The sequence below is a fragment of the Syngnathoides biaculeatus genome, chromosome 18, assembly GCF_019802595.1.
Source record: "Syngnathoides biaculeatus isolate LvHL_M chromosome 18, ASM1980259v1, whole genome shotgun sequence".
Lineage (NCBI taxonomy): Eukaryota > Metazoa > Chordata > Actinopteri > Syngnathiformes > Syngnathidae > Syngnathoides > Syngnathoides biaculeatus.
This window is the reverse complement of record NC_084657.1, coordinates 3,708,341-3,733,328: the sequence shown is the minus strand read 5'-3', so window position 1 is coordinate 3,733,328 and position 24,988 is coordinate 3,708,341. Positions and strand designations below refer to the sequence as shown.

General features: G+C 42.5%; 1 protein-coding gene across 2 annotated transcripts; it reads left to right on the top strand.

The window, feature by feature from the left end:
* Window positions 1-3,261: 3,261 nt before the first annotated feature.
* Window positions 3,262-24,730, top strand: rps6kb1a (ribosomal protein S6 kinase b, polypeptide 1a). 2 transcript variants are annotated; one of them, XM_061802781.1, is made up of 15 exons: window positions 3,262-3,755; window positions 6,672-6,715; window positions 9,672-9,792; window positions 11,675-11,743; window positions 12,350-12,497; window positions 12,661-12,718; window positions 15,126-15,226; window positions 18,647-18,737; window positions 19,134-19,224; window positions 19,303-19,410; window positions 19,499-19,561; window positions 21,552-21,629; window positions 21,713-21,820; window positions 22,904-22,966; window positions 23,046-23,158. In XM_061802781.1, exons 1-14 carry the CDS (start codon window positions 3,684-3,686, stop codon window positions 22,931-22,933), a joined length of 1,182 nt encoding a protein of 393 aa, XP_061658765.1. In that variant the 5' UTR covers window positions 3,262-3,683; the 3' UTR covers window positions 22,934-22,966; window positions 23,046-23,158. The 2 variants fall into 2 exon arrangements, with proteins under 2 accessions (XP_061658765.1, XP_061658764.1); XM_061802780.1 differs by lacking the exon at window positions 22,904-22,966 and adding an exon at window positions 23,796-24,730 and having other exon boundaries at window positions 3,264-3,755.
* The last annotated feature ends 258 nt before the right edge of the window (window positions 24,731-24,988 follow it).

The window sequence follows — 24,988 nt, the reverse complement described above, 5'->3', positions numbered from 1 at the left end:
CTGATATACACACACCTTGAGTCTGACCTGTTTGACAGGACCGCACGGACTCTCCTCTGATCCAACCTTAAAGTTAAATCATTAATTACCACACACTTTTAGAGTCTGCATCAATGGCATTCCGAAAATATGACTCCGCCATATGCATTGCAGACTCACCAGTGCTAGGAATGTGCATGTTTATAATTGCATGCATGCAAACTGACAAACATGGGAATGAATATGACATTTGGTGAGCAGTACAGATATCCAAGTGGTTTGCTCCATAAGAGTCTATGGATGAACAATTTAGAGAGCCCAACGACTATATGGGAAAACGTAAAAAAGACTATCAAATATAGGTAAAGTTTTGTTTTTTAATGAATCCGCCTTCCATGTTCTTTAGTGCTTGTACACATTCGGGTCACAACTGAGCTGGAGCCTATCCCAGCTGACTAGGCAAGAGGTGGGGTGCATCCTGTAATGTTCGCCACTCATAGGACGATTCGGAGTCTTCAGTAAACCTAACAAGCATGTTTTTGGAATGTAGGAGGAAGCCGGAGTATATGCAGGAAACCCACACAAACGCACGTAAACTGAAACTGCATATAGCGAAACTGCAGCCAAGATTCAAAGCCGAACCTCAGAACTGCGAGGAAGATGTGCTGACCGCTACTGCCGTTTTGAATTAATAACAAAAACCAATGTCAAAATGAATTAACTGCAAAATACTCATCTTTTCCAGAAGGGGAAAACTACGTATACAGTACATGGGGCCTTTACTTTATGTATTTGTGAGTGTAAACTAGTGTAAATCGATGCCACAAGCGTTAGTCATTAAAATACATTTGAACCTTGTGATTACTTCCAACCAATTAGCAATAAATAAATACATAAATTACCTACCAGATAATAATGATAATTAAAAAGCTCAAATGACATACATTCATGTCAAAATTTGGACGTTTTTTTTTTTTCACAAATCAATATTATTGGTCTGTCCCCACGTGCGTATGTTAATTTTTCCACATTTCCGACCAATATAAAGCATTGAAAATGGCTTGTTCACTTTGACAATGCAATGTCAACTGGCTAAAAAAAAAAGCTGTTTTTTTTGGAGGGGGGGGGTGTCTCCTGAAGTGTGATGATTTTAGAGATACATGGGTCCCGCCCAACGCCAGCAATATGGAATGTAATGTAGTTGTGGCAGGGATTAGCACGCCTGTGTCACATTTGAGAGATGAAAGTTTGGAACTGTGGTTCAGCCCCTGACTCTGCATTAAACTGGACGACAAGCTCTGGCCTCAATTTTGAAACAGAATCAGAGCCTTGTGTAGTCACTGGGAGGATGGAGGTGAGTCATACGGTGGTTTCCGAGAACCTTTGACACAACGCTGATGGCTCGTTCAGCTGTGTGTCCAAACCGTGGATCAGCCGAAGCTCATCGTGTCGACATGGTCACCTATTATTCTCCCATGGCCCACTAGGATGAAGGAGAAATAACAAGTACAATGGCCAAAGATGAACTATTACTAATGATGTGGACATTTTTTTTTTTTGGAGGGGGGCATCTATTTGTATTTTCGTGCAGTCTCTAGGATGCAGAGGAAGCTGGGGGAACTGAATAAATGGACTGTATGAAAGCAGACCATCAAGGGAATATTCGCCGCTTCTTGCCACGCTGACATTCCCTCACTTTCATCTGGACACAAATATTCTCAAATGGGATCTGTAATATGACTCTAATGTCAGTACTACACCCTACACCAACCATGAACTTCTCTGCACATCAGTGACCCCCCCTTATTCATCTTACTGAGACATTTTGGACAGTTGAATACTTCCATGTTTCTGGGAAAAGTTCAGGGAAGGTCCATTTTCTGTTCCCAATGTACTACACAAGATCCATAAAGGAACGCTTAAATGTGTTTGGTGTGGAAGAGGCAATTAGGTCCGCTCCCCTCCTTGAAACCTTCAAAGTTTTCTGCTCCAAAAAATTGGAGGAGATAAACCCGGAAGGGTGGAGTGTTTTACTTCAGCAGAAAATCAAACGCAGCACAAGTTTTGCCTCTGTATGATGACTCACCCTGATATTCTGCACATTTATTTAAAGAGTGCAAAGAGAAAGTAGACAAGTCCAGAACAGCTTGTGAACATATAACGTGATGAATGAACTCCATAGCAGAACTCAAGAGGATCCACAAAAGTCCAGACCTTCTGACACCAAGTCTGTGCCTTTTATAAATATAAAGAGAAAAAGAAAATAGGGGGAAAAAAACCTCCGGGCCACCTGATTTACATTATGGCTTCATCATGTAATGTGAATCGTCACATAGAAAAGAGAGCTCTACTTACCCACATGCTGAGGGCTCCAAAAAAAAACAAAAACAAAAAACAAAAAAACAACATGACTTCTAGCTCTCCAACTAAAGCTCTGCTGGAGATTTTGACTCAAGTGTTTTGGATTGAGCTACTGCTGGGATGTCCTGCTGACTCAAGGATAGAGATGATTACATTTATTCAATACATGTCAAGGCACTTTTATATAGACCAGGTTTAGGATCGTGTCCCTTGAGGAGAAGTAGCAGAACCCCATCCGAGAGCAAGAACAACTCCTGTCTTGATGCAGAAAGCTCTAAATCATAGTTAGGCGAACATTTTTGACTCGTCGGGTTGACAACAGAACAAGACTCATAGTAGGATAGGGGAAATATAAAACAATTTAGTATTTGTGTTGACAGCAAGAAACAAATTCCCAGCAAATTGTTGTACTATTCTGAAATAACCACATCATAGTCCAAGAACTCCAGTATGTATTTGAAAACTGACAATTGAAACAGAAAGAGAATAAATAACCTGACAGGTTTAGCTGCTGTTTCTTTCTTCTGAAGTTTTTCTTTTTACTTTAAATTGGCTTATTTAAACCATGATCCCTTGCTGAACCTCCTGTGGCCAAACACATTCACTCATTCATGTCCAGTATTTTTTGCACAACTTGAGCATCTAGTAAGGTATAATAATGTTTTTTTTTTTTTTTAACAAACTCTGAATTTTGAACATCAGTGTGAATGCTAGTCCTAAAGTCAACTCAGATAGGTTCCAGATAACCTGAACCTAATTTCATCTTTCAATCTCTAGCGTTGCACAGCGGCATTAAAAGTACACGTATTCTTCATTCAGCTCCAAAATATTAACAATGGAAACAAACGGAACGAATATGGAATGAAAATGTCATTCATGTTGAAAATGTTTTTTTTTGGTGCCATCTACTGGAAATAATTTTGATTTGAGGGTTTGCGTATCTGTAATGTAGTACAGAATTTTCACGTTGTCGTGTTTACCTCAAATGAGAGAATTTAGCAGTTAATTCCAATGTAGTATTTGCCAAATGTACATCGTCAGGTTGACGAATAGAGCTTCGTCGTCTCTTCGTGACAATTTCGCCGAGTGTTGTCGGACGTAGCCGGAGCTCGCCGACCACGCCCGGAAATGACCGAGTTGAGCCGAGCAGTGGCGGTGGTCGACGCTCGAGGCGTTCCCGCCTGCCGAATTCTTGTTGTGTTTTGGTTCGCTTTCCGGGTGGACGATTATTGGCTCGTGTTTTCTCAGTTGTAGCCGGCCGGTTGAAGCTGTTATGGCTCTCCCACGAGGCAAGGCGGGCTTGGGTTTTCCGTGTTAACACCGGGCCAAGCGCTGTGGGGGCCATGGCGGGTGTCTTCGACATTGACCTGGACCCACCGGACCAGAGTGTGTCGGACGAGGAACTCGAAGACGGGGTATATACGGCCCAACACACGTTAGCATTGATGCTAACGGCGGCTTTGCTCTCAAACGTTTAGCAGCGACGGCGAGTTGCTAACGCGAGGGTGGGCGGCATCCATTATCGGACGCGGTCCTCGCCCTGCGTTTCCCGCGACTTTCTTTCCGCTTTGCACTCTGTAACGTCTTGATTTGAATTCCGTTCAATCGTTGACGACGCACTTTCCGTACTTTGGTTTTAGATTTGAATTTTGAGCCGATGTTCGCCATATCATTTCAAATATAGTATCTACGTTGGGGGAAACTGCCTTACAACGTGAGAAAAATGATTAATGGGGGTCAGAGACATTATTACCGAGACTAAGAAGTATCAAATCAATCAACAGTTGACCAAAATTAGAATAAAGCAACGCAATAGGTCTGAGCGTTCATAAAAAAATAGCTGTAAGCTTACGATTCGAAGCCACTGGAACTATATGTACAGTTTAAATGTTAAATGGACAGCATGGAGGCGCATCTGGTTAGATCGTTGCCCTCACAGTTCTGACGACCCGGGTTCAAATCTCGCCCCCGCCTGTGTTGCGTTTGCATGTTCAAAACCGTGCCTGCGTGGATTTTCTTCTGGCACTCCGCTTTCCTCCCACACCCCCAAAACGTGTTCACTGGAAACTCTAAATTGCCCCGAGGTGTGATTGCCTCCATGCGCCCTGCGATTGGCTGGCAACCAGTTCAGGGTGTACCCTGCCTTCTGCCCTTAACAAGTGGGATCGGCTCCGGCACGCCTGCGACCCTTGTGAGGATAAGGGACTCAGAAAATGGATGGATAACAGTTTTATTAAAAATCTTAAATAAAATCAGTGCTAAAATACATTTGATCAAATGCGGTGAAACATTAATTGATTAATTAATAATTAGTTGGACTTCAAATTTAAATATGAGTATTTATGTTGCACATAAAGTAAAAAAACCAAAGTTTTGTATGTAAAAAGTAAACTGTACTTTACACAGAGTTTATTTGTGTCAAGAGTTTAAACAGGTTGTATGCATACCTACAAGCTTCATTCCGAGTTCACTTGGTTATTTGTATTTAATTTGTTTCATACCACTAGTGGGACTTGTCGCACGCTTTGAGAATCACCGTTCTAGACATTTTCTGTATTGGGAGTGAAACGTCGCACACGTTTGTTTGGTGCCATTATGACTAAATTTGTTAATGAACAACAAATTAAACGTTCACACACAGAAAAATACAGAAATTGTACTGTATGTCATCCACAACAAGGTTCATGGCTCATTTAGCAAAATATTGTAACCTGAACTCAACACAGCTAGAATCTATTTTAACTGTTGAATTATTTTTCTCTGTGCCCAGTCACATCTTCAAGCTACAATATTTTAATGCACAACATGCCGGTAAAAAGGCTTATTCAAGCTACACAAAAGAATAGTCATGTGGGAAAAAAACCAAAATATTTTTGTGGGGGACTGTATTCATAAAATTACAATAAAAAACTAAGTAAAAGATATAGTTTTAGTGGGAAAGTCATAATAGATAAATGCATAAAAAGAAGGCAAGTTCTGGGAAAAAAAAAGGATTTTAAATGAAAACAAGTTGTAATGTTAGACAAAATTTGCAATTTTATGTGAAAAGGGGGCAAAAAGTAAAAGTTCAAATACTATTAAAAATAAAATCCTAAAATTAGAGGCATAGATGTATAATACCTGCATCAGTCTGAGGACTGTGGTATTTGGTAAAGTTAAAGTGACAAAAAATGAAATTATTCTCAACATAATACTATCTTTACAGCCATTTTCTGAGCCGCGTATCCTCACAAGGGTCGTGGGAGTGCTTGGAGCCTATCCCAGCTCCCATCTGGCAGAGTACACTCTAAACTGGTTGCCTGCCAATCGCAGGGCACACATGAACAAAACCATTCACATTTACACCTAGGGGCAATTTAGAGTCTCCAATTAATGCTTGTTTTTTGGATGTGGGAGGAAACCGCAGTGGCCAGAAAATTGTGGGGCAGATGCTCTAAACAGTTGCTCCACCGTGCTGCCCACATAATATTACAATAATATAACAACAATAATAACATAATTATCATTGTGAGGTGTCCAAGCACACAATGTATTACAGCACTTTTCATTATTATGAGTGTTCACGTAAAAAGTTAAAAACAAATTGTGCTCATCCAAGCTAGAGTCACTGCGATTGGCTGACAACCAGTTCAGGATGTACCCGCCTCCTGCCCGATGATGGCTGAGATAGGTGGCAGCACCACCGCGACCCTTATGAGGATAAGCGGCTTGGAAAATGAATTAATGAATAAGATAGAATCATGTTTGTGCCAGTTGCCTTTGTAATGTTCATATTTTCTCAAGATCATTTAGAATGCTGCAGCTCGGGTTTCGACCAGAACAAAGCGATCAGAGCATATAACTCCAAATCTAAAGTCCTTGCACTAACGTTCAGTAAGTTTTAGAGTAGATGTAAAAGTTCTGCTAGGGGTCTATAAATCATGAAATAGTTTAGGTCCTGAATACATGAAAGAAATGCTTCCGGAGTAAAAACCCAGTAGAGCTCTGAGATTGACAGACTCAGCTCAAATAGTGGAGCGCAGAGTCCTAAGCAGGGTGAAGCAGCATTTAGCTACTTTGCTGCCAAAAAATGGAAAAAGTGACGAACAGAGGTGACGTCAGCCCCAAGTGTGAGTGTTTTCAAATCCATATTAAAAACCTTTTGTCATGCATTTTAGAGTACTTCCACTTTTCAGTGATATTTCTTGCAGTACAAGCAATTTTAATTGTACTTTTTTTTTAGATGATTATATTGATGTATCAGAATGCTTATAATCATGTAAAGCGCATTGAGTTATCCTGTGTTTGAAATGCACTAAACACATTTGCTTTGATGTTTTCCTTGTTTTCAGGGTGAGATCGGTGACTATATGGAACAATGCAGTGATTTTGACTTGTGAGTATCAATTGTTTGGTGCAAAAGGGAACGTGTCATTCTGGACAATCAAAGCGGATCAAGCATTCTACAATATTTAATGCTTAGTGTCATGTTATTGGCGGCATGGTGGCACAGCTGGAAGGCGTTGGCCTCACAGTTCGGAGGACCCGGGTTCAATCTCAGCCCTCCCTGTGTGGAGTTTGTATGTTCGCCCAGTGCCTGCATGGGGTTTCTCTGGGCTCCAACATCCCAAAAACATGCAACATTAATTGGACACTCTAAATTTCCCCTCTGTGATTGTCTGGGAACCAGGTCAGGGTGTAGCCCGCCTCCTGCTTGTTGACAGCTGGCATAGGCTCCAGCACTCCCTGTGACCCTTATGAGGATAACCGGCTAAGAAAATGAATGAATGGATGTTATGTTATTCTGCATTTACAATGTAAAATTCTTCGCGAGATTAATGAAAATTTGTTCACATTAGTACACAGGTGTCAAACACAACGCCTGAGGGCCAGTTTTGGCCCACCAAATCATTTTTATGTGGCCCACGAAAGCAAATCATTTGCTTGAACCTCCACAAGTCTTGCTACAATCCGTAGAAAAAAAAATTAAACTGTCATATGGAATAAACATTCGCAAGGATGTTTTTGTTGCCAAAGCCCTTTTTACAGTACACAGGGGTCGCACGCGACCCTAAAAGTCTCTAAAAACCCCTAAATTTTCGAAGGTGCATTTAGGGGCTCCTAAAAGTCCTTAAAATCTGCGAAAACCGGTCAAGCCTCTAAAAAGGCCTTAAATAAAAAGAAAAATCAAAAGGAGGACCTCTACCGCCAAAATTCTCCCTAAAAAATAAATTAATCTTTTATTTAAAAAAAAATAGTGATCCGTCTGGCGTCCAAAACAGCTGAAAATTGTCAATGGAAGTCACTGTGTTGACAACTAGTCGCCATCTTGTTGATATTCCATCGTTTGTTTCCGTGAGTAGGCATTTCACTTCGTTACGACGTAACGTAGTTCTTTCATCGATCCAACTTGTATCACGGGGAAGTGCATTTTTCAAGAAGCTTGGGTTGAAAGTAAGGCGTTTGGGAGCTGGGTTCGTCGAGATCCAAAAGATCGGCACATGTTTTACTGCCATCTGTGCAAGCAGAGTTACCAGCTTCAAAAGATGGGCGTCAAAGCGCTGGAGTCGCACCGGAAAAATAGGAGATACGCTGATTTGGCGAAGACTCTCTCATCTTCCATTGGTATGAATCTGTTTCTAAAATATCAAGATAGTGAAGCATCAACTTCAGGCAGTGGTACTAGCAGTCCATGCGCACTAGGGATTGCAAAAAAAAAACGCTTACTTTCATAACCGGTTTTAACCGAACAGCTGTAGCAAAAAAAAACGATTAACCGGTTTTAAAACCGGTACCATTGTGGTGTTTACATAATTCACCCGCGGGACCTCGAGTTGGGGTGCGGGGTTCCGCGCGGACTGTTTTTGTTGTTGCTCTTCCAGAGTGACGAGTTCATAGAGTTATGCGAGTAGTGTTTTGATGTCTGCCAATAAAACAAGCTTACTCCCATACTTTGGAGCGTTTCCTCGATGCCATGTTTGATGTTTCTTTGATTTAACTGAATGTTCTTTTGAGTCCAACTTTACTCTTAACAGCGAAACTTGAAAAAAGTGGAAATGATGTTGAAAAAATAGCGCAATGTGGAGTACCGGAACCGGAAGAAATGATTGGAAATTTTAACCGATTTCGAAAGTCCGATTACGGTTTCGGTTTTAGAAAAAACGATTATAATCGGTTATTTGTAACTGGTTGCAATCCCTAATGCGCACCTACAGTTGTCCAGCCAGAAGTCAGGCTTTATGAACGTAGTTCAATACACGAAGACGGACTCTTTAAAGGGAGAGATCATGTGGACTTTAAAAGTGATCTGCAGCCATTACAGTTACAAATCTTGTGAAAATAATTTGAAAGTGTTTGCAGTCATGTTCCCAGACAGTGACATTGCTAAAAACTAGCACTGTGGGGAAAGGAAGACTTCGTACCTGGCTACATTTGGCATTGCTGCCCACTTTTCATCTCTACTGCCTCAAAGCCAAAAAAGCCAGAATAGAGACTGACATATGTACGCTTATTGTGAAGGCTGACAGGCTGTGTGAGGAGGCAGAAGAAAAGAGGAATCTGAGGTTTATCACCGAGGCCAATGCACTCAGAGGCAGAGCAAAGGACAAGAGAGCGACTTTGGCACCTCTGCAGCAACAAATAGAGGAGGCACTGGGTAGGCTCAAGGAGCTAGAGTAGGGGTGCTGCAACAGACATCAGTAGAAGACATTTGTGAATATAGTTGCAATTGTAGTTAGAATCTGTTTTTCTGTATACTGTTATGTGAAGACGTTGACAATGGTCATATCAATGAGAACTACCACAAGGGGCGACAGGTGATCACTGTCACACGTACTGAGGTACTGGAACATTTGATGAACCAAGAACGGTTGATGGCACCATTGGATGTCTTTTTTCCTTACTCTCGATTTCCCACGATGGCCCTAAATTTTTCGTGTCGGCCCCTAAGAATGCCCCTAAAAAGCCCTTAAATTTTTTGGGTCAGACTGAGTATGAACCCTGAACATTTTACAAAGTATTACCCTTTACTTTCAAGTTCAAAACTAGTCACTTGTCTCTGCAATTTTATAAAGTGGTGATTCAATATTTATGTGATTTGACAGTCATAGTGGCCCTTTGAGAGAAACCATAACTACAATGTGGCCTGCGACAAAAATGAGTGGCAGCCCTGTATTCGTCTAGTGACCATTTTATAGCCAAGTAATTGCTGCACAGAAATTTATACCTATGTGCAAGGAATCCCAGTGGTTGAATCCAAACACACACTACAACTAATTCTCATACCCAGCTGTAATTCTGATGAAATGTAATTTGTCCTTAATTTCTTTTTATGTCTTTTTTTGTTTTACCAGCGACCTAGATGACTGTGAGAAGTTTGAGATTTCTGAGAACACCGTGAACAAGGGAACTGAGCAGATCAGGCCCGAGTGCTTTGAGCTGCTGAAGGTTCTGGGAAAGGGCGGCTATGGAAAGGTGAACGGTTTTGCACATCTCTTTCATTAAGGCAATGGAAATTGTGCCTCACTCCTCAATGCCACTGGTCACCGAGCTATTCCAATCCAAATACAGACTAACTGGTCGCAGCAGTGCTGCGGTCACCTCTTTGGCTGCACGAGGAAGTCAGAATATTACACACAACGCTCTATATGATGTAGAACAGTTCTACACCCACAACAATTCATATACTGTATTTTTCAAATGAATTCCTCTCGGAAATTGTAAATCAAAACATGATCATAAAAAGGCAAGATTTCTGATACAGCTCTTGTCTTAGATCTTAGAGATCATGCAACTGATAAAATATGATGGCTGTAGGAAATAATGTCATGTGTACAGTGTTCCCCTTTACGGTCACAATTCATAATTCCCAAATTTGCCCGTTTGTCAATTTTGGAGACATGCACTGGAAAGGAGAGAAATGAAGATTAGCTGAAGTAAAACAGAGTATATGTGCGTGAATGAGAAAAGTGGAGGGGCAAGAGTGAGGCTACAGGGAGAAGAGATAGCGAGGGTGGAGGACTTCAAATACTTGGGGTCAACAATCCAGAGCAATGGTTAGTGTGGTAAGGAAGTGAAGAAACGGGTCCAGGCAGGTTGGAACAGCTGGCGAAAGGTGTCTGGTGTGTTATGTGACAGAAGAGTCTCTGCTAGGACGAAGGGCAAAGTTTACAAAACAGTGGTGAGGCCGGCCATGATGTACGGATTAGAGACGGTGGCACTGAAGAAACAACAGGAAGCAGAACTGGAGGTGGCAGAAATGAAAATGTTGAGGTTCTCGCTCGGAGTGAGCAGGTTGGATAGGATTAGAAATGAGCTCATTAGAGGGACAGCCAAAGTTGGATGTTTTGCTGACAAGGTTCGAGAGCGCAGACTTTGTTGGTTTGGACATGTTCAGAGGCGAGAGAGTGAGTATATTGGTGGAAGGGTGCTGAGGATGGAGCTGCCAGGCAAAGGGGCGAGAGGAAGACCAAAGAGAAGGATGTGGAGAGGGAAGACATGAAGGCAGTTGGGGTTAGAGAGGAAGATGCAGAAGATAGGCTAAGATGGAAAAAGATGACACGCTGTGGCGACCCCTAACGGGACAAGCCGAAAGGAAAAAAAGAAGAAGAACCTATCCTCAGTAAAAGTCACCCACCAGTATATGCTATCTTTATGCTGAGGACAAAACCCGAGTCCAATATAAAAGTACTGTATAGTGTTGCTTTGGCATCATCTTGGGGCCCTGGAACTATGTTGAAGTGGGGGAAGAGCTTCATTTCAGAAAAAAAGTGCTTTGCCAGCATCTTGTAGGGTGTAGAAGCAATTATAAACATTTTCAGGGCAGACCATCAATTACCCGTGGAACAGCAGAGGAGCAATCAGTTAATTAAGTCTCGGCTCAGACTTTCTCTGTCTAGCCTTTATTAACTACAGAATATTTTATGAAAACGTTATACGTTAACTGTCATGTATGTATAAAGTGAAATTAACCAGCCTTTAATAAAATAAAAAGTAAAACTCGTGACAAAATGCAACTCACCTGACAAATTCATAAAAGTGAAAGTGAATAGGGAGCGATACTATCTCCAAGTGGTGTTCTAACCAGGTTATACTGTAATTATGCAATTGGTTTGTAAAATGATTGTAATAGATTAATTATTGCTCATCATATTGTCAGTCAGTCCGTCACGTTGTGAATTCAGTCTGATGGTCGTTTTCATACTTTTCTTCATTGGGGTCACTAGTACACTTCTCTGGTGGCACCACAATAAAACAGAAAAAGCCAAAAGAAAAAGTGAAATACTAATGGTGTCAACACTTTAAGTCTCTCACGAGATTTATGATTTCTTTTATTGAAAGTATTTTTGTTTGTCAGGTTTTTCAGGTTCGGAAGGTATCGGGTTCCACCTCTGGCAAGATATTTGCAATGAAGGTTTTGAAAAAGGTGCGTACAAATCATTGGCGTTCCTCATGTAGGTTTACTGTCGGTATCTTTTTATGCCATCGCGAGCACTACTGCCTCCTAGTGTACACACTAAGCGGAGCAGTGTCATAGGGGTGGCATTTTGTGAGGACGCACAAGCAGCCCTTATTTGTGGAGAATTAGCGCTCTTAATTACGTATCACTTAAAGCCCAATGCCGCCTAATCATGTATAGTGTTTCACATGTGCCACAATGTGTCCTTTTTCTGTCCTGATGACAGACTGGTGCATTCACTTGTGAAGCCACATGCGAGGAGCCGACCACCCAAAGTAACTGCAGCAGGCCCTTTTTTTTTTCCTCTCCTCATGAAACCTCATAGCGGCTTTTATGCTCCGCTTGGCCTCTTAGCTTCAGCTGACACTAAACGATTGCCCGACTTGCTCCATTCCCCGAAGCTTGAGGTTTTGGATAATGATGTGTTTATTGGCTTAATGAGGCTTCACTCTTGCTCTCATGCTGGGTGTCTGATTCCAGAGCTGTCACTAATGCGGAGACTTTAACACAATTAAGGTATCGCCTGAATACTAATTATGTCTTGCCTCCCGTGTTTTTCCATCCTTTTGTCAGGCCATGATTGTTCGCAACGCAAAGGACACAGCGCACACCAAAGCCGAGAGGAACATTTTAGAAGAAGTGAAGCATCCTTTCATAGTGGATCTTATGTATGCCTTCCAGACAGAAGGAAAGTTGTACCTAATCCTGGAGTATCTCAGCGGTGAGCATTGTGATCAACGTGCACTATGATGAGCATCGTGAGCTTGTCCCTCCTCAATGACATCATTGATGGAATCCACTTTACATAACCCAGAATGAGGTGGTGGACCAGATTCAGTCATTTTTTTTTCTCATGTGAATGGGTTGGTCTGTGCTGACTGCAGGTGGGGAGCTTTTTATGCAACTGGAGAGAGAGGGCATCTTTATGGAAGACACAGCATGGTAAGTTTAATCTGTTAGGGTACTCGGTTTAACTTGAAGCCGACACATTTATTGCTTGTTCCCATCAATGACCAATCACATTATCCCCAATGGTATTATATATATTGTATTATAGTATGCAGCCTGCGTTAGAGGCCCATATAACATTTCAAGGTCACGAATGGCACACAATGAACTAGTTTACACAGTGCTGTGAGAATAAGTTATTACGCACCACAGTACACCATGCTCAGTTACTGCTGTACTTGTTTCTGTTTTTGTTTTTTTCATGGTTTGGAAGCATTTTTCATATCGTATATGCTAATCAGTCATCTTTCAAAGAAATTGACCGTTTTGAGCTCAAAATGGGCTTTTTATGTGAATCGTATAGATCCAATGAGTTTGTCCTGGTGGGCTTGGGAGGCTCAACGGCGTTCATGTTATAGGCTGTTAAGTACTTCTTGAACGTTGGCTGCTAGATCCAGTCCACACCACCATCTGAACGCAAATTTAATTTTGAATATTACTCCGCAGCGGAGCAGAGATGCAATGCTGAGGCCACCAAACAGTCCGTATCAGGGCGGTTCGATACCCCATACTCCTAAAGTATCCTCCACAGGACTCCCCAAGGGACACGGTTGAACGCATTCTCCAAATACACAAAACACATGTAGACTACCGACCACCTTACGGCTACAGTTCTGGTCAGCCTCCTCAGCAATAGAGTCGCGGAACGTGGTCCACTAGGACTCAGTATTTGGCCCGGCTACGTCGGACTGGCTTCTTCCCCCACCTTTGGAGCCAACTCTCCACCAGGTGGTGATCAGTTAACAGCTCCGCCCCTCTCTTCACCCAGTATCCAAGACGTGGATGCAATGGACCTTTCCGACTGGCGATCTTAAGCTCCGCCCCCTCAGCTCCAGTTGCCATGTCCCACAAGCTTCCAAAATGGCGATTAAACAGAATACATTTGAAGTCGATTCTCTATCGCATATTCCAGACAATATTGCAGTATGTTTTTTTTTTTTTTTGCCAAATACGTCAGACTTGACCATGAGAGTTCTACAGCGAGTTCTCAACTATTTCACGGAAGAATATGTACACGGAATTAAGATTTTGGACGGAACAAAACGCAATGTCAGAGTTACAGCGAAATGTTGACAATCGATGCAAAAATGTTTGACACCTCACAAACCTCATATTGGAATCCAACAGGATAAAATTGTGGAATCGTACTGCGCATGCAAAGCAGGGTGAGTACTTTTTACTTGGAAAGATCAGCAGTAATAACATTGTAGTCTTTATAAGTGAGTTAGGTTCGATTTTCTACAAGTGCATTTATACAATGGTTAACTCAGTCGGTACCGGAGTCACCAGATGACAAAGTTTGATATGGCTCGTAATCGAACCCAGTGCTCTGTCTTGAAAGTCTGATGTGATACAAATTGGCAAATGGACATTTCTCTTGCATGACATCGCGCATTTACGTATCACTAACCCGACTCTTCGGCATAAAACATTCCACACTTCATTCAGCAGGTCAGTGATACACTTACAAAGTGAAAGTTGTTCTCCTGCAATGTATAAAGCACCGATAATAATGAAATCAAACCCAGAGAAGATACCTCTCCCTCACTAACCTTCGAGCATACAGCCTTGTGTTTGTTGATATTGTCCACATTTAGTTGTACGTGCGCTCTTCCGCAAGCCTTAATCCATCGTAGACATTCGTCAACTGTGTCTTAGGCTTTGGAAAATGAATCAACCGGGCCCCTTATAACCTAGCAGGATATCTTTCATCAGAATTGCACGTTCCTCAAGCGCATCTGAGGACCATTTTCTTCACAACATTAACTTTTCCAAGCGCACGCTACTGACAACCAGTATTGCTTGTGAGACAACATGGCGGCAGGGGTGTGTCAAGCCAGGGGTTAAGACAATGCGGCTATCTAATTGGCTCTTCTTGTACGAGTGATTGACGGGTCGGAAACGTCCATTCCGATGACACGGCCACAAAGGTGATCATCAAACTCCAACCTAGAGTGTCCTTCAGCCACAAGGCAGACTACACCCTGAATTGGTCGCTCGTCACTCGCAGGGCACACATGGACACGGACAACCATTCCCACTCACATTCAGACCATTACCAAGTGGGAAATATAAATAATATGCCAATATTATGTATGGAAAATACATTTTTTTTTATTTGTAATGACTCTGCAATCACTATAAAAATGTTTCATATTTAATTTGTATAGCAGACCAAACTTTGATTACAAAATGTAGCAATATTGTGATGGAAAAATGGAGCCCAAATCAACAGTCATATTTATTGAATGAGAAGTTTTAAAATTAATCGCAGTGATTTTTATACCTTCCCTAAACCTGCACATTTAATGACGGTAACTTCATGTCTTTCATCTGACAGTTTTTACTTGGCTGAAATTTCAATGGCCCTGGGTCACTTGCATCAGAAAGGCATCATCTACAGAGACCTGAAGCCCGAAAACATCATGCTCAACAGCAACGGTACACACACGTCATGACTCTTTTTCGTGCATGATCGAAACGAGTGTCATTGACCGCTGAAATGGTCGTTCACAATCTGAACGTGTTATTTCATAATTTCTATTCTTCAGCTTTAGGTTTTAACCAACAATACCTAAAGCATGCATTCTCAACAAATGCAGAAAAAAAAAACATGTAAAGCTGCCATATAGGAAGGGTGTCTCACTTTTCTTGCCCCGCAATCAATTCCGTTTCCTCATTGAATGCGGGGGTTATGTTCCAAAAAATACCGACGTTAAGTGAAATCCTTGTAACAGAAGTTGATTTATTTTTTTCATGCATGATATGATGTTTTCATTTTAGGATGTTTTTTGATTTACAGGATTTTCTTTTTTCATTTGCATTGCACTTTTTTTTTGTTTACACGTTGTTTGTATTTTTACATTTACAGTACATTTTTTTTTAAGTTTGTTTTTTCTTTTACATTATATATTTTTTCATCTGCATGATGTTTTTTTTCTGTTTCTTATGTATGTTTTAAGGCTGTTAAACCCCTAACCATACACTTTATAAACTTTTCTCAGACAGGCATTAACATTTTCTCACATTTGTCTCATTTAAACACTCTTAAAGTTAAAACTTTAGATAAAAAAAAGTACACTACAGTATTGTGGAATTAAACCAAAGATCAAAACCAGTTTCAAGCTATAATATTTATTTGTGAAATTAATATATAAACGTGGTGGCACGATGGAGCAACGGGTTAGAGTGTTGGCCTCACAGTTCTGAGGTCCCGGGTTCAATCCCGGACCCGCCTGTGTGTAGTTTGCATGTTATCCCCATGCCTGCGTGGGTTTCCTTCGGGCACTCCAGTTTCCTCCCATGTTCCAAAAACATGCGACATTAATTGGACACTCTAAATTCTAAGAGGTGTGATTGTGAGTGCGGCTGTTTGTCTCGATGTGCCCTGCGATATGCTGGCAACCAGTTCAGGGTGTACCCCGCCTCTTGCCCGTTGACAGCTGGGATAGGCTCCAGCACTCCCGTGACCCTTGTGAGGATAAGTGGCTCTGAATGGATGCCTATACAGTGAAGAAAATAAGTATTTGAACTATATTGCAAGTTCTCCAACTTAGAAATCATGGAAGGGTCTGAAATTTTCATCGTAGGTGCATGTGACTGTTGGTAATACACAAAGACGTCGTGGTTTGAAATCATGCTTGCCACATAATGTTCCCCTGCTTAATAGTCCCATCGTAAGTTAGGATACGGAGGAATCATGGGAGAAAGATTTGTTGTCAGATGAGACCCAAATGGAACTTTTTGGTTATAATTCCAATAACCGTGTGTGGAAGAAGACGAACGATGAGTTCCATCCCAAGAACACCATCCCTACTGTGAAGCATGCGATGGTAGCATCATGCTTTGGGGGTGTTTTTCTGCACATGGGATGGGACGACTGCACTGTATTAAAGGTCAAGTGTCAGGAAATTGATTGTTTTTAGTATGTTATTAATGAAAAAACGGCAGATTGATGAATCAATGATTGATCAGAATGATTTTGATGTATATGGCTTTTTGTCACTCCCGCCATGAAAATCCTCTCGAGGGATTTGTTTTCGACAAGAAGCAGGAAGTGACGTTGGAGGCAGTAGCGCGCTCAAGCGGACTTGTTTCTTTCTATTAGTTTTACCTGCGGGAAGGTAGCTCTTTGTTCCTTCGTGTTAATGAAAATGCCAGCTTGTTACATTGCTGGATATTGCTCGGGAGGATGGCTTCGCTCTTCATACCTTTTCAAAGGATCCAGTTCGTTGTGAAAGATGGATTGCACAGGTGCAAAGGATAAGAGCTTCGTGGGTTCCAAATGACAGGTACTTGGGGGGGGGGGCATAATCCGTAAATCAGGGGTGCTAAATGTGTCAATGTGCACATCGGAAGACTTCCGTGCAGCAGCCGCTGAAGGACGCCTCCGCAGGCCTTGTGAATCCCCAACGGCCTTGTCGGCAAGGCCGAGCCGGCCGGGCCGCGGTGGCTCGTCTCTGCCGCGGAAGTGGATCGGACGGGGAGGCGGTTTGGCCGCGGGGTCGTCGTCGCTTGTGGGCGGCATTGTTTTTATCACTGCCGCGCGGAGGTGGATCTGGTGGGGAGGTGGTTTGGCCGTGATCCGCATATTATTTAAATATGGCTCGCAACAATCGGGTAATATTACTCCGGACACGTCACTCGATTGTGAGATGTTCTCTTCTTCGAAAAGAGCTTCCGTGTCTCAAGGGGCGTGTCCCATAGTAGGGGCCACAGCGTGTTTTCAATGGTGAATGTCTGGGGTGACATCATGGACAGTAGATACAGCCAATATGGTGACCACTTGGACGTCGAATAACACTTCCACAACGTTGCGCATGGATGACGCGCTCTCCGCTCCATATTTATTTTTTGTATAGACATTGAAATGAATAATGTTATATGTATTTTTCATTTCAATATTTAGAATGTTTATAGGGATGACACTTGACCTGTAGGGAAAGGATAACTCCCGGCCATGTATTGTGAGATTTTGGGGAGCGACCTCTTTCCCTCAGTCAGAGCATTGAAGATGGGTCGTGGCCGAGTCTTTCAACATGACAATGACCCGAAGCGCACAGCCAGGAAAACCAAGGAATGGCTCCGTAAGAAGCATATCAAGGTTCTTGCGTGGCCTAGCCAATCTCCGGACCTAAAACCAATAGAAAATCTTTGGAAGGAGCTGAAACTCAGTGTTTCTCAGCGACAGCCCAGAAACCTGTCTGATCTAGATAAGATCTGTGTGGAGGAGTGGGCAAAAATCCCTCATGCAATGTGTGCATACCTGGTGAAGAACTACAGGAAACGTTTGACCTCTGTAATTGCAAACAAAGGCTACTGTACCAAATATTAACATTAGTTTTCTCAGGTGTTCAAATACTTATTTGGAGCTGTATCACACAAATAAATTGTTCAAAAAAAAATCAGACATTGTGATTTCTGGATTTTTCTTTTTAGATTCTCTCTCACAGTGGACATGCAACTACGATGAAAAATTCAGACCCCTCCATGATTTCTTAGTGGGGGAACTTGCAAAATAGCAGGGTGTTCAAATACTCATTTTCTTCACTGTATAAACGTCCCTCCATCCATTTTCCTCTGCTTCAACCAGGATATCTGTTTTCCAGTATAAAGAAAAATATACTTTTTAGAAATAAACAGATTAGGCTATTTACATAAAAAATGTGCTCCTCCTTACAAAAAATTCACGTTACGAACAGACTTCCGGAAGAGATTAATTTCATTAGTAGAGGTACCACTGTATTTACTAAATACTTTGCTGTTCTGTAGTTGTCTTCTCATTTCCTTTCACCTATTTTAACAAGGCTACAACAGTTCTCAACATCCGCATGCAAAGGGGAATGTGATTTGTACTTTCAGGGCATGTGAAGTTGACAGACTTTGGCCTGTGTAAAGAGTCCATCCATGATGGGACGGTCACCCATACCTTCTGTGGTACCATCGAGTACATGTGCGTCTTGAGCATCTCACCGTGCAGGCTAAGGACCAAGCGGTACAGTTTAGTTCAGTTAACCACAGAATGGTTTGGAACAGGTAAACTCTGATCAGGCTCCCCTATCTGTTGTGGGGTTTGTCAGCAGGATGTTGCATCAGGTGTGTGTGTGTGCGTGTGTGTGTGCGCGTGTGTGCGTCTGTGCTTGAGAGAGAGAGAGAGAGAGAGAGAGAGAGAGAGAGAGAGAGAGAGAAAGATACCGTAGATAGTGACTTTTTACGATTGAACTCCAATAAAATGAGTACTCTGCCAAACTGAACCAAATTGTACCGTTTTGTTGGAAAAAGAGGCTTAAACCCCGCCCATGGGGAGTAGCTGTTATGCCATCTTAACCACCCCACACTTCTTCATTAGGGCTCCGGAGATCCTCATGAGGAGTGGACATAACAGGGCAGTGGACTGGTGGAGCCTGGGGGCTCTCATGTATGACATGCTTACAGGAGCGGTAAGTCCATACCGTGGCCTCCGCTTTCGGCTGTGTCATCTAAACTGCTGACTGAGCTCTTTTCCTGTTCTCCCTCAGCCTCCTTTCACTGGCGAAAATCGTAAGAAGACCATCGACAAAATTCTAAAATGCAAACTCAGCCTTCCACCTTACCTCACTCAAGAAGCCAGAGATCTCCTCAAAAAGGTGAACGACAGTGCTCCTTCCCTCCACTGCTCGCCTTTCCTGCACAGTTTGCGTCTGCTGAATTGACATTTTTTTTTTCATCTCTCAGCTTTTAAAGCAAAGCGCCTCAATGCGCCTGGGGGCAGGCCCAACTGACGCTGCAGAGATCCAGGTAATTTTTTTTTTTCAGAGGTCCAGGGAATAATCACACAATAAGAAACAATGATCAGTGGTTTGTACAGCGAGTTCAGTGTACATTGTCGGACGGCACAAACATGCACGTTTGTTCATTTTCCTACCTACTCTTATTCATTTGTTTATTTATGTGTTTTTTCATACAAATACATACTGTAGTGCTGAACGTAATTGCTGTTAACATTGGTTAGTGATAGAATCCAGTACAGTGTGTTTTCACTTCAGGTTTACATCTCTGGTGTAGGAACTGAGTACCGACTGGGCCTTTCAGACAGAACCCTCCCAGGCAGGACATTCCTTGTGTAAATGTACACATTCAAACGACTGACTTAGCTCCCCGCAAACAGATTATTACATGAGCGTTGATGTCAGGCCAAGCGTCCGGTGGGATCTATGTAGTTGTGGAACAGTGACAACGAAAAAGGCGCTGGAAGTGAGTCTCTTGATCGACTTCTAACCCAGGGGTGAGCTAAGTGTGTCCGTGGCCCAGAGATGGTCACCTGCATTCTTGAATGTGCTCCTCTCAGCATTTATATCCTAAAATATTTGTTGCATTAAGTTAGCCATTTTGTTTTCCAGAAAGAAAAATGTGAGGTTGCTGAAGTAAGTTTTGATAAATTGCGCTATAGAGCTCGTGCAGCTACGTCATCAAATCACGTCACTGGCCAGAAGTGTTGGTCAAACAAAGCATTCTTCAATGCTAAGTCAGTTGGAAACGACGCGAAAATACGTCTTATAGCACGACACCCATAGTTTTGTCCAATACCGGTAACATTTAGAAAATGATAATAAACGAAGGTACATGTAAAAATGAGAAACACATGGCATAGAGGACCCACAGTTAATGCCGAAGTCGATTTTTTTTGCCGATAAGAAATTGGACAGTTAACCCGCTTCCTCTTGTCTTGGCAACTGGATCTACACATATATCTGGTGTGTAAGCCAGCGAGATTTACAGGGAAGAGTTTGAAAGCGTAGAAAAGTCTGGACACATACAAATACTTCGTTGCTGGATCTGTTCTCAACGGGCACGCGGCCCGTGAACGCGGAAGTGTGTTAGGCTACAGGTTAACCTTTGGCGAATTCCATCAATCTTTTCAGACATTTTCAGTATTCAATACAAATACCAATAGTTAAATAAATGACCCCTAATATTACACAAACTCTCATTCATTAACTATGATTGGACAAAAAAAAGAGGACAAGCGAGTACTTCCCAAGAGGTACTTAAAATGCCAAGTTGGCTCATTTGAGGACAATGCGTTAAAAAAAATAAGACGATGTCGGCTCCTCCGTACACGAAGCTTATTGCAGGCACACGTTAACCTATGTAAACCTCTGTGTGAGTTACAGTTCATTTTATTTTTTAAATACGCATTGGACTCATTTGAGAACAATGCATGTTTAAAAAAAAAAAAAAAACGTCTGTCACGAGAGGTTGGCCGCAACACGCTTCCGTGTACGTCGGAGAGGTCGCCGTCGTCTTTCTTCCGTCTGTCAAACTTGGCATTGTAAATACTTCTTGGGAATTTGAGATTGAGAAGAATGATTCCTACCTGAAGTGAAGTCGTGTGTATTTGGTTGGGGATCGATCTTTTCTCGTCTTTTCAGATGGTATTTCATAGAATGATCTCTTTGAAAATGTGTCTCGTCTGTTGTAACAACCAACAGCACAACAAGTCTCGGGCTTTGTGTTTATTCTGCTCCAGCTCAATGTCCCCCACAGTGTCGAGCAACTCTTTTTGACGAGGAACATGGCGCCGTGAAAACGGTGACGTCACGTGCATAAGCTCTTATACTACTTGTAGTGTTCAAAGGAGTTGCGCAAACCAAACTACACTGCTTGCTAGTCAGGCTATTCAATCCAATAATAGTGCCGTTATTTATGGATCAAGTCTTGTAATTTGGTAGACTAGCACCAATCAAAGCAGGCATGTACAGTATGAATGGTTCTGTCATCCCGCCAGGCACACCCTTTCTTCCGCCATACCAACTGGGAGGAGCTCCTAGCACGCAGAGTGGAGCCTCCATTCAAACCTTTGCTGGTGAGTTCATCTGGCATATAGCGCCGTGCTCCCTGACCCAAACCCAAGAACAATCAACTTCACTGAGCCGCTTATTTTGGCAGCAATCGGCCGATGATGTCAGCCAGTTTGACTCCAAATTCACCAGCCAGCCTCCGGTGGACAGCCCGGACGACTCCACGCTCAGCGAGAGTGCCAATGAAGTCTTCCTGGTATGGCTTTGTTGCCTCACTCTTGCTTCATTATACAACTTTTGTCCAAATATGTGCGTATATGCAATTACTCACTTCAAATATTATGTGTAAATGGGCCTAGTGGTCTCCGTGGAGTAGGTCGACACGTCTGCCTTACATTCGAGAGGTTTTACAGTTCGGGTGTCGTGAGCATTTTCTGCTAACGCTTGCGCGGCTTTTCTCCCACATTGCAAAAACATGTTGAAACTATCCGATTAATCGACTTTACTACTCCACAATGGACGCAGAATTGATTGAAGCGGTCTTCTTTTTCTCAATGGGCAGCTTTGTCGGGTCCTCCATTACTTAGGGGTGTTTGGGAAGGGGGGAGCCAGGCTCAAGAAGGGTTTTGAATATTTTTTCAGCCCACACTCCAAATGGAAGGAGAGCGAGTTAATCCACCGTACGCAAAGTGGTCTGTGATTATTTGCAAATGCCACCAACGCTCACCAGGCAGAATGGCTCCTTTGGTGGGCCCAGAACGAGGACGGGTTCCTTCGCTTGACAAAGCTGTCAAACTGTTGGTGGCTATTCGGGTGGGAGTTATATTTTGTTTTGTTTTCTGGATGGCAATAAAACAGCAGAAGTGGGTGAGTACTTTAGCCAGCCCATCGGTGAATGTGAGTATGAACGGTTGTTTGTCTAAATATGTGCTGATATTGGTTAGTGATCATTTTAGGGTGTACAGAACTCGGCTTCTCCCCCAAAATCATCTGGGGTAGGCTCCAGAGTCCTCGCGTTTTAATTGTTTTCATTGGTGTGCAGTATTTATATTACCATAAAACCCCTCTAAAAAGCACTGTAAACTGCATATTTCCGCTTCATGGCAGGGATTTGTGCAACAGACAAGTAGATACAGTCCGCAAAAAAAATTGTGACACTCCAGTGGGGATGACCGCAGCGTGATGCAGTGGAGGAACACTGTGTTCACAAATTTGAGATGCACCTTTGAAGTGCAGTATAATAGTTCATGTTTTAAGGAGCGAAGGTGTATCATTTCCACACAAATATCGTGTACAAGAAGGGCAACCTGTGGATGTTCTTCCATTGCCTTTTCAACAGGTTGGGGTTTGTTTTCCCACAATGTGGTAATTGGTGCCATCTGGTTAAAAGAGTCCTCCTCCTGTAAGCTTCCGTCACTTTTATGCTATATTTGCTGGAATTCAGCTGACAAGTGTGTTTTTTTTTTTTTTGCTCATCGCAGGGTTTCACATATGTGGCTCCGTCGGTCCTGGAAAACGCCAAGGAGAAGTTCTCGTTCGAGCCAAAGGTCCGCTCGCCTCGCAAGTTCCCCGGAAGCTCGAGGATGCCTGTGAGGTGACCACAAATTTCCCTTTTCCCCCTTTTGGGCACAATCTTCACCCCAGTGAATGTGTTATTATTATTATTATTATTATTTTTTTTTTTTTACATTTGCACAATACATCTATGTAGAGAGAATGTTCAACATGTTCAACAATGTTTAAAGGCAACCTCGGAAAAATATTCGAACCACATGGTGTAATTTCTCATATATAATGTGCACTCATGTATAATACGCACCCACAAAACTTCCTTTAAAATTCTGAAAAATAGTCACTAGAGGGGTCAGAAAAGTTGCTTATTATCGCAAAATCAAAATACACCATAACTCCCTTGACACACTACGTGCAGTGTTTTATTGTTGTTCAAAGCGGTTAGAGACGAGAGAGGAACAAGTACAATATGTTTGTCTAAAAGAAGCTGAACCCAACAAAATGTACTGTAGTTCCTGCACACCACGATGTCCTACTTTATCAAACTTTAAGCGCCTCAGTTCTCTTCAACGTTGTACCTTAGCACCAAGATGGCCGCCAATATTTTGATTGCTTTGTCCCAAGCACAAAACCTCCCAATAGAAGTCTTTCAGCGAATAAAGAGCAAATTCAGTGTTGTAATGTTCCAAAGTAACAGCAACTTCTTTCACCTGTTACAGCCCGGTGAAGTTCGCACCGAGCAACTGTTGGGTACGGGGACCCTCCACGGAACAACCCATGGAGGAGTCCACAATGGAGCAAATGGACACAAGCAGCAGCAGCAGCGGCGCTTCGGAAGCCTCGGCGCCACTTCCCATCAGGCGGCCGTCCAGCACGAGCGCTCCGCTCTACAAAAAACAAGCCTACCCGATGAACTCCAGACGACCGGAACACCTCCGCATGAATCTTTGATGCTTGGACGTTTCCTTGTCCACTTGGGCAAGTCGCTGGGCCGTCGCTCGTTGACGTCATCACCGGCTCTTCCGTCTGGTGGCCTCGCTCCAAAATCGTCAGTGGTCCTTTTGGGGAGAGTCACCACTTTCTTTATTGGCCCTTGCTTTGGTTTCACGGTGCTCTTATTTCCTCAACTTTGGACATTTGACACGCCAACTTTTTGGCTATCCACAGTGGACACAGTTCTTTCTGTTGAATGTAAAAAGATTCTTAAAGTAGTCGCACCAAAACCCCAAAAAACAAACAATGAACCAAAAAAAAAAAAAAGTAACACCAAAAACCCCCTCACGCCCCCCCCCTCCAAAAAAAACAAAAACAAAAAACCAACAACTCACCTAAATTCTCTCACACACTAAATGACTTTCATTTGCAGTTTTGACCTTCCTTTGACAGACAATCTTTTAACTCTTACGTATTTTGGGACTTGCTTGGACAAAAAAAGAGCTTAGGGCGGGGGGCGGGGCGGGAGGGGGGCGTGGAAGGTTTCCTTCGGTTCATGTTAGCGAGAGGGTTTTCCGTTAAGTGTTTGAGGTGATGTTTGACCTTCAGTATTTGGCACCTGAATTTAAAGCCTTTTACATTTCTACATTGAATGTTGACTCTCAGTTCAGAATAACACGACTCCTGCGTCTTTGTGGACTCAAACCAACATTAATACTCGGTTTAGTTTAAAACCTTTAACTGCTGCTATATGAGCCTCTGGATTGAAGCCACTGAATGCGTCTGTCTCTGTGTGTGCGCGCGCGCGCGTGTGATGCTTATGATTGCTTGTTATGCTTGTGAATGGCTCACATAATTTCCTCTAAAACGTGAGAACCAAAATCTCTTGTTTCAGTGTACCAAATGCTTTCTAAAGATGGATCAGTGTTAAATTTTCTTTTCTCAGCATTGTTAAAGCATTGACTGTGAATTTGTTAGC

Coding starts and splice junctions, on each gene's coding strand:
- rps6kb1a (XM_061802780.1), top strand. CDS start 3,684: ATGGCGGGTGTCTTCGACATTGACCTGGACCCACCGGACCAGAGTGTG. Junction 3,756..6,671: donor ACGAGGAACTCGAAGACGGG/GTATATACGGCC, acceptor CCTTGTTTTCAG/GGTGAGATCGGTGACTATAT. Junction 15,227..18,646: donor CATCATGCTCAACAGCAACG/GTACACACACGT, acceptor TTGTACTTTCAG/GGCATGTGAAGTTGACAGAC.